Source organism: Oratosquilla oratoria, chromosome 34 (assembly GCF_046742065.1).
Source record: "Oratosquilla oratoria isolate Oo_2021 chromosome 34, ASM4674206v1, whole genome shotgun sequence".
Classification (NCBI taxonomy): domain Eukaryota; kingdom Metazoa; phylum Arthropoda; class Malacostraca; order Stomatopoda; family Squillidae; genus Oratosquilla; species Oratosquilla oratoria.
The window spans coordinates 36,550,290-36,559,643 of NC_134810.1; the positions used below are offsets into that span (position 1 = coordinate 36,550,290).

The following is a 9,354-nucleotide window of genomic DNA, read 5'->3' on the forward strand; positions in this document are numbered from 1 at the left end:
AACCTAACCTTACCTAACTTAACCTAACCTAACCTAACCTAACCAAACCTAACCAAACCCAACTCCTGGAATCTTACCTTATACGCGCGTTCGTCGGTCATCAATCTCGAGCGATGGAGGTCACGTGTGGGGTGCCAAGGTTTAGTGCCATGGAGGTCATATGGCAGTGCCAATAAAGCTACATAACTGCCCTTAGTCTGGTGCGAGTGGCATTCAGCAAGGCTTCTGTGAGACAGTCGGCAAAGCTAACCCAGTCAATTCTATTCAACTTCAGATAAACGGCTTATAATCTAGCTTAACATAGCTTGATCTAACCTAACATACCTTACGATTGAGAGTTTATCTTTAATGGTCTATTTCAGGACCGGCCTGTCCTCTAGATGATGATACAGCCTTTTACCCAACCACGATAGCTTGACCCGTAGTCAACGGGGGTCATTATTCTATATTTTATCCGGCTACCCACGGTGTTTAAGTGATAATTAATTATTCCTGTCTGGTAGTATTGCAAACATGACAAAAAGTATGCCCATAACTCCTAGATATATTGGAATGGCTTATGTTCTTGAATGAAGTCTGAAGCCAGTTTAATCAGCTCGACTGTAATCACTAAGATATTACACTGGGTTTCTACGTAGCTCTGATATCCAACTTTTTTAGAGCAGAGTTGGGAAGCCATGTGAACGCGAAATGAACAATTACCTAGGATTAATTACTGGAGGCTGAGCTCGGGCTCTCCTCGTCTGAGTCAAAGGCTCTCCAGTCGAACCTAACCTAACCTAACCTAATCTCACGTAACCCAACCCAACCTAACATAACCTAATCTCACCTTACCCAAACTAATCCAACCTAACCTGACCGAGCCTAACCTAGCCTAACCTAACCTAAACCTAACCTAAACTAACCCAACCCAACCCAGTCTAACCTAGCTTAACCCAAACCAGTCTAACCAAACCTATCCTAACCTAACCTAACCTAATCTGACTTAATTTGTTTCAATTGTACCCCATTTAAGTGCCAGAGGATTCGAATACAAGTAGCGAGTAAAGAAATGATATTAAAATTTCATCAATTATATAAATTTAAAAGGTATTTTTTTGTGAAGAATGCACTTATTCTATATATGTTTTGTCGTTGTTTCTGCTATGGCTTTCCTTTCTGGGTTTCCTGTAAACGTTTACTGGAATCATCATAACTTCCAGTGTCTGGTGGGAGATATGCTAGCATTTTCATGAGGAGATGCAAGTGAACAATTTTAATCCTTATAAAGGTCGATTAAATTATCCCTAGGACACTGACAGAACACTCTGATCACTGGACTATGTCATCTCCCGCGCGTGTGGGTGGACAGATCACAAGCGAAGGGGAGTGTCACGTAGAACGTGGAACGCGGCACCACGTGTGAGTGCCAAAGAAAACAAGAAGGTGAGATTTGGACGCTGGCACCTCCAGCGCGCGATGCCACGGGATCCATCAGCGTCACCCTGAGCCGACCTGACACCTGAGCACGATGTATCGTTTCTGCTTCGACTGGCGCTTACAGACTCACTTGGCACCTTAGTCTGGGTGGCACTGGTTATCAGATTGTTATTTGCGATCTCGCGTCACCAAGAATCACGATTTTGTTTTGGTCCATTGCCGACAGTCGTCTGGTTGTTATCTACCGTCTCGCGTCACTAAAAATCAGGTGGATGTTTTGATCTAGTGCCACGAGCCACCACGTTGTTATTTATGATCCTGTTTATCTGATAATTAGACCTTTTGATCTAGTGCCGCGACTCATCTGGAGTTATTTGTGATCTTGTGGTATTGTACTCTGTTTAAAAGAAGTTAACAAAGATGTTCTTCTATAATGGTACTGAATTTGCTTTGTGGTTGTCAAATCTCGTACAGAATGTAGATCTTTAAGATGCCTTTACCCTCTCTTAATTTTGAAAATATACATGTATATTTATTCATTGTATCACCTAAGTTTTTTTCAAGTAAGAGAACTTCTTCCTAGATATTTTTTAATGGGTTTAGTACATCATCTGGGTTTAGTATATCATCTGGGTTTAGTATATCATCTAATCACGAGTAATGTGACTAATTTTGATCTAGTGCCACTAATAGATTGTCTGGTGACATCTAACATACATTGTCTTCGTACCACACATAGTCTGACAAATGTTTGGGATCTGATTTCCATTGTAACCAAGCTGGGTATAAAGTCGGATAGTGGAAATGGTCTAATGGCTGGCACCAGCATTGGGGTTATTTGAACTTTTTCCTTGATTGCGTAAAAATTATGTCTTTGGCCGACTCTGAATGAGTCCCGATGGACACACAAAGGTACATAGATCAATAGGGACCCGTTTGTTTAGTAGCACTAGAATATATATAAAACTTATGAAAAACTATATTGATGGGGAAAGGTAATCTATTCAATCTTAAGAGTTTATAACCAAATCAATACCCCATTACTTTCGACATGATTCACCTATTCTAGCTACAGCCAACCAATTTCATTCAGTTGAAAGAGACCCATCCTCTGAGTATCAAATGCTTAACCAATCTGTAATAACCCTTTACGCATAATGTAACCGTATGGTGAGTCTGATGTTTATGATTAGGAAATGTGCAGGTCAGCAAGATTAGAAATATTGCCCAAAGCTAGCGCCTGTCGGCACCTTCTTGCATGCATATGGATCACGTGTCAGGCATGTGATAATCTTTAGTAAGGATACAATGATTTGTGTTCATCATCATAGCTTATCGCGCCAGACGGTCAGCCGTTCTAGTGGTTTATGATTATTGTCTCAGTCAGTGTTCAGTCGATCGTGTGAAGTTGGACATGTGGCTAGGACATGATTTGGCTTATATTAATCTTATACTGCCTGCCTCCAAGCGATTTTATCTAATTCAGGGAAACACAACAGCAGTCGGAGTTCTTGTTGAGAAGAGACATAGACCACGCCCATGTAAAAATGAGTAGTCACTAATTAGAAGAGATAGTTAGGAGAGGTAATTAGTCGTGATTACTGGAATGTTTATGGAGCATATGGCGAATTCTGACGTGTAAGGAAAGATGTCACTTGGGAAATTTGTTGGAAATGGAGACATGTTGTGTGAAACTATGCACGATTTAGAGTGTGAACACATCAGCAGTGACCAAGTGCAAATGTGAAAATATACAACACGGATTGAAATATTCGTGTGTGTGTGTGTATGTATGTGTGTGTGTGTGTGTGTGTGTGTGTGTGTGTGTATGTGTGTGTGTGTATGTGTTTGTGTGTGTGTGTGTGTGTGTGTGTGTGTGTGTGTGTGTGTGTGTGTGTGTGTGTGTGTGTGTGTGTGTGTGTGTGTGTGTGTGTGTGTGTGTGTGATTTACGAAAGCATGTGCACATCGATCAGATGTGCATGAAACACATCAATCAATGGGTAGAAATTACAAACACCCCTCTGTACATTGATCCCAGACGGCCATGATCACCTAAATCACCCATAACAGAAAACGATGAATGGTTTCACTGTATTGAAACAGTTGAACATAGAGATTGAAAGGTGATTGAGTTTAAGCAGGTGGTAGATAGAGAAGATAGAAAAGCAACAGTGGAGAGATAGAGGTAGAGTTAGAGTTAGAGGGGATATATGGGCTAGAGAATGTCAAACGAGTATACTCATATGGTTTAGCAAATGCAGGTAGTAGGGAGGGGAGAGGAGGGCAGCGTACACGGGAGATGAAAAGAGGGGATAGAGACAGAGGGTGGGTTGGGGGAAAGAGGGGAAACAGGGCGAGGGGATGTCCTTCACCGGAAGACGCATGGGCCAATGGGACCCTAGAGTTTGTGTTGTTGTAAGTGGTTGCGCTGTTATAGATGGATGTGTGTGCTGTAATGCCTACACATGGCATATTCCAGATGTTGTGTTGCGTATGCTCTTTCTGGTATGCGTCACACACACACACACACACACACACACACACACACACACACACACACACACACACACACACACACACACACACACACACACACACACACACACACACACACACACACACACACACACACACACACACACACACACAAACACAAACACACATCTTTCATAAAGGGGGTAGTGACGATTATTATTTTCAGACTTTTTTCCGAGCCGGAAACAGGGCTCAAACCCGGGACATTAAGTTCAGGACCCTAAACCGTTAGCTATTGTAGATTGTTTGTGTACTCAGCTTATATGTATAATGTTTATGTTGAATGTATTGTGTTGGGTGTTTGTAATATGTTGTATTGCATATTGTATAGCAAGAACTGACGCCTTCCGGTATACAGTTTTCACTATTACTTTAATATCCATTATTTACTTTTGTCTATTTATTTTTCCTTTACTTATTCAAATCTCATGATCTTGCGAAATGTTTCTTTTGATTATTTCCTCTAATAGTATCGTTTCTTCCGCAGGTCAGGACGTGCCAAGCTCGTCCACGTCTTCCTCTTCGAGTGTCAACACATCAAGTTTGGACTGTCTCTCCCTCATCGTAGAGAGCATCAGCCCCAACAACACGGGCATCCTCAACTCAGTGGCAGACAAGAACACGTAATCCAAGAATCTGTCAGCTGACAGTGCCGCCGTGCCCGGGAGGGAAACAGTGGAATCAGCTGACAGAGCGGCAGCAGTGCTTGAGAAACGGTGCCAGGAAACAGTGCCGTTAGATGACCTAGGGGGAAATCTTTCCGTAAACAGTGTCTTTTGTAGGAGTGCCTAGATGCAGTGCCTTCACTTGTCTGGACGGCAGAACTTCTGTGGAAAGATGTCCTTTAGAAGTAGTACTTAAAGAGATTAGTTAGTACCGTAAAGTTGAAGAGAAGAAACCATGTTTGCAAAACAGTGTCTTGTACCATCTTTTTCAAAAGTAGTAAAGCTCAAGAAACAGTGTCTTAAGGACACTGCATTCAGGTGGTCACAAACACTGCCATTAGTAGAAGAACAGTGCCTAGGTAACAGCAGTGCCTTCAGTGAATCGTGTAGTTCTCTGATCAGCTGGTACTAAAACAGTGTTCGGAGAGAGAGAGAGTGCCTTGATTCTAGTGCCTTGAAATTGAAATGTTACTGCGAGTACCGTCCACAATGGAGCATTCTTTAAGAAAATTGCTGACAGCAGACACCAAAAACGGCGCCAGAGAAGAATGCCAAGCATGTACAGTAAGGCAGTGTCTGGAACTTTTTTTCTATCATTTAACGATGAAGCACTGTATAGAAAACGGACAGCGGAGCAGTGCTAGACAAACTGGAGGAGTCTTTATGTGAAACGTCTGGAAATGGCTCGGTCCCTCTATCGAAGAGGTCTCCGAAGTCTGAACAATTCACATCATAGAAATTAGTGTGAGCTTTGAGTAGCCGCTATGTGTGTCGCATTTAGTAAAGAAGACAAAGAACTTTCCACAAGAAAGAGAATAAAAAATCAAAGAGGACAAGGTGCTCTTGAACAAGATTAAAAGGGTAACAATTTATCCTTCCTCTTAGGAAGAGCTCTTAGGTAGTCACCCGTTAAATGAGCGTCAAAATATTTTATGAGTTTTGACATGATTTGAAAAAAAAAAATATAACTTTTAATGAGTCAGCAAATTTCATGAGAAAGGGCATCTAGCGAGTTGATACGCTTTATAATTTTTTTATGTATGTTGCAGATTAATCAAAGTTAAGATGACTTAAATTCTCAGTGGGACGTGACCTAGGACGATGAAAAAAATTAAGAAAAAACCAGCAGCAGAAGGGAACCAGTTGGTACTTACCGAGGTTGTTCACATTATGAGAAATAAAATTCTCCTAAATCAAGGAAAATAGTGAGTAGCGTTGGGGAGAGAGAGAAAGAGAGAGAGAGCGAGAGAGAGAGAGAGAGAGAGAGAGAGAGAGAGAGTGGGAGGGAGACACTCTTAGAAACTCGTCGTGCTTTGTAAAGCTCATTCTTTTAGTTAAACCGAGGTGCTTTGCCGTGAAAAGGGTCCAGCGTTGCTTTTGCAACGTTAAGCTTATCTAGCTTTTAGCGTGTAAGTAAGCTTTTCATTTGTATTTCGGACGAGCACCTAATAGGGGTGCCATAAATTACAGACCACCTAACCCCCCCACCTTCACCAGGTCTTTAACCCCTAAATACCCCTAATAAGGGCGTGGAAACAGAACAATATCTGTCCAAGGGATTTTTAACTGGGGGAAGGGTGGGGGTTAGGAGTGTTATGAAGAGGGGTGGATTACACAGGAAGAACATACTGACCTTTTGGTCCATAACTAGGCCGGACAGGGAATAATAGGGATAGGAAATAGACAGATGAGTGTCTATATGTAGATGGTGGAGGTCACTTATCCAGGTATATTATATAGATAGAAAAGACTGGTGGCGTGTGTGTGTGTGTGTGTGTGTGTGTGTGTGTGTGTGTGTGTGTGTGTGTGTGTGTGTGTGTGTGTGTGTGTGTGTGTGTGTGTGTGTGTGTGTGTGTGTGTGTGTGTGTGTGTGTGTGTGTGTGTGTGTGTGTGTGTGTGTGTGTGTGTGTGTGTGGGTGTGTGTGTGTGTGTGTGTGTGTGTGTGTGTGTGTGTGTGTGTGTGTGTGTGTGTGTGTGTGTGTGTGTGTGTGTGTGTGTGTGTGTGTGTGTTTTACCATGGTCTTTGGATCACTCGTGATCGACAGCTATTTCCCTCCCGGAAGAGAGCTCAGACCTCGTATGACCGATCTATGGGTAATGTGTGTGTGTGTGTGTGTGTGTGTGTGTGTGTGTGAGAGAGAGAGAGAGAGAGAGAGAGAGAGAGAGAGAGAGAGAGAGAGAGAGAGAGACACAGGGAGACAGATAAACAGAAAGAGGGGGAGAAAGAGAGAGAGAAAGAGAGAGAGAGGATATGAGAAAGCTCCATGTCTGATGAACTCCTTCAGCTCGACGACCTACATAAATGATTTTGTGCTGTCTAACGTTACTCGATTTCACTCAGCCTAGGGTCGTCGTCACAACGAAAAGATCTAATATAAACAATCTCCCATGATCTTTCACAAATAAAGAAAACACGATGAGAAACTGAACCAATATTTTTAATTATAGTCTGTTTATTTTAACTTGGCAGAGATTTTTCGTAAGATAAAAGAAATCATCATGAGTTGGAGTAAGAATTTTGGAAAAAGGCATATTTCAACTTGAAGAAAAAAAGGAAATGGTGAAAAATAGTAATTCATATGATATTGAGAATTACGACCCAAATATTCACCATTGTTAGTGGTTAGTAATAACGATAATGATGATGGTAATAACAATATCGATAATAGTAATAATAATAATGATAATGATAACATTAATAATAGTAATAGCAATAATAACAATAATGATAATGATATAATAATAACAATATTGATAACAATAATGATAGTAATATTGATAATGATGATAATAACAGTGATGATGATGATCATGCTTGTAATGATAATGTAAACAATAATAATTCTAAAGATAAGAACAAAAAAAAGATAAAATTCTGCCAAGTTGAAATAAATAGACTAGACATGACAGTATGATACAGAACGACACACCGATTCTAAGACAGTATGAGAACGAGCAAAGGAAAACATCAACATCTTGAAAGACTATGGGATTAAAGGTTCGATATATCAAAACACATGCATACATAACATACACTAAGGTGCCTTCAGGCCTTATCCCCCTTATAGGAGTAATCAAATCAAAACACACAATGGGAAGATAGGTCCGAGTTTGATGTATCTGAAGACTTTGCAAGGGTGTTTGCTATCTTGAGAGTCAGTCAAGAGTTTGGTAAAGTGAAAGTGTGAGAATGAATGAAAGAGTCTGATTCTCTGAAAGACGGGACGAAGATGAGTAAAAGTTTGTCATATTCATGGAAGAGAGCTGTGTGACCGGGTGAGTGGGAAATACTTAGCGAAGTTCCGGGAAAGAATGAAACGCCCCGGTAGTCTGAGTCTGCACGAGACGGAGAATAGATCCGGCATACTGAAGGATAATATTAGATAGAAAGTTTGGTGTACTGGAATATAGAACGATAATAAGTAGTATATCTTAAGACTGTAAGAGATTGAGAAGATCTGAGATAATGAGTCAGTCTGTGGTCTAGAAGGAATAGTATGAATGAGAGGAAGAATTTATTCCGGGGAATAAAAGACTAAGGATTCTGTGACCTCTCACTTCTTTGACGAGACTCCAATCCGGGGGTCCTAAAAACAGACAAGTACTAAACCTATTGTTAAGAAACTTTGTACAGACATGCATGGGAAGATGAGGCTAGGGAGGGATACATGGGACTTTGGAAAATATTTTGTTATCAGGTGAATAACATATCATTTGACAAGCCTCGATTTGTGTCCTTCTCAAGAGTAGATACCTGCTGATGGTTTGACTGGAGATCACAGGTGTCAAAACTGATCCCCGGTGGACTCCGCTCATCCGAGCCGCGGCACGGGGACATGTCACAACACAATATGACAAATAAACCAACCAATAATAGCCCGATGATCTATTCATCTCCCACAACCTCACATTTACAGATATTGATTTCAGCCTCCAACACCAATTCTCCTGCCCATCCCTCCTAAGCCGCGACATCACGCAATAAATATCCCTAAGAATCGCCCGGTGGCTATAGCCTTCTTTCATACACAAATATCTTTTCATTTTCATACAGACGTCTCTTCCCCTCCTACAACTACCAATTCCGCACTAGCGGGTGGTCTTTTTTATGTAGTCTATAGTCCTATCAATGGCGAGACCAATCAATAGCAATCAGATGACAGGACCAATCAAGACATGGAGAAGCCAGAGACCAGGCACTGTTGCTGGATGAAGAGACACTTTATCTACCAATAGACCAAAACACAACTCTTGAGAAAGACATAAATCAATATCAGTCGAGTGGTGTCCTACTCTCTTCATAAAAACTCCAAAGTCCTCCGCTTCCTTCTCTTCGTCTTCCCGTACTAAATTTACTATATAACTTTTTTTTTCGCTCATGGTGCTCATAGTGCCTTATCACGATGTTAACCAGCGTCTCTGAGACATCAGTGGCGTGAATGTATTGGTAAAAATGCTTGTTAAGATATTCCATTCATAATAGTATCTGAATAAAGACCTCTTTAGAATTTTTCGATTTTTCTTTCCCTTTCGTATGTGGTCTCTAAGCGGCCGTTCTTATATAGCCATTGTTCAAAGTCTGAGAAAAGATGACAGACAAAATATCCAACACACTGTGCAATCTTACAGTGTTTACACTTATAACAGATGTGAGTGGCAGGGTGGTGAGATAAACACCGAGAATCATTGAAGTTTTATTAACTAACGTTTCGCTCTTAACAGAGCTTCTTCAGA

General features: G+C 41.1%; 1 protein-coding gene across 1 annotated transcript in view; it reads left to right on the forward strand.

The window, feature by feature from the left end:
- nau (myogenic-determination protein nautilus) overlaps positions 1–9,128 on the forward strand; it is a 216,412-nt gene extending 207,284 nt beyond the window's left edge. The window contains exon 4 of the mRNA XM_076173403.1: positions 4,443–9,128. Within this exon, the coding sequence (XP_076029518.1) occupies positions 4,443–4,582 (140 nt within the window). The 3' untranslated portion in view covers positions 4,583–9,128. The remainder of the gene's footprint in view (positions 1–4,442) is intronic.
- The last annotated feature ends 226 nt before the right edge of the window (positions 9,129–9,354 follow it).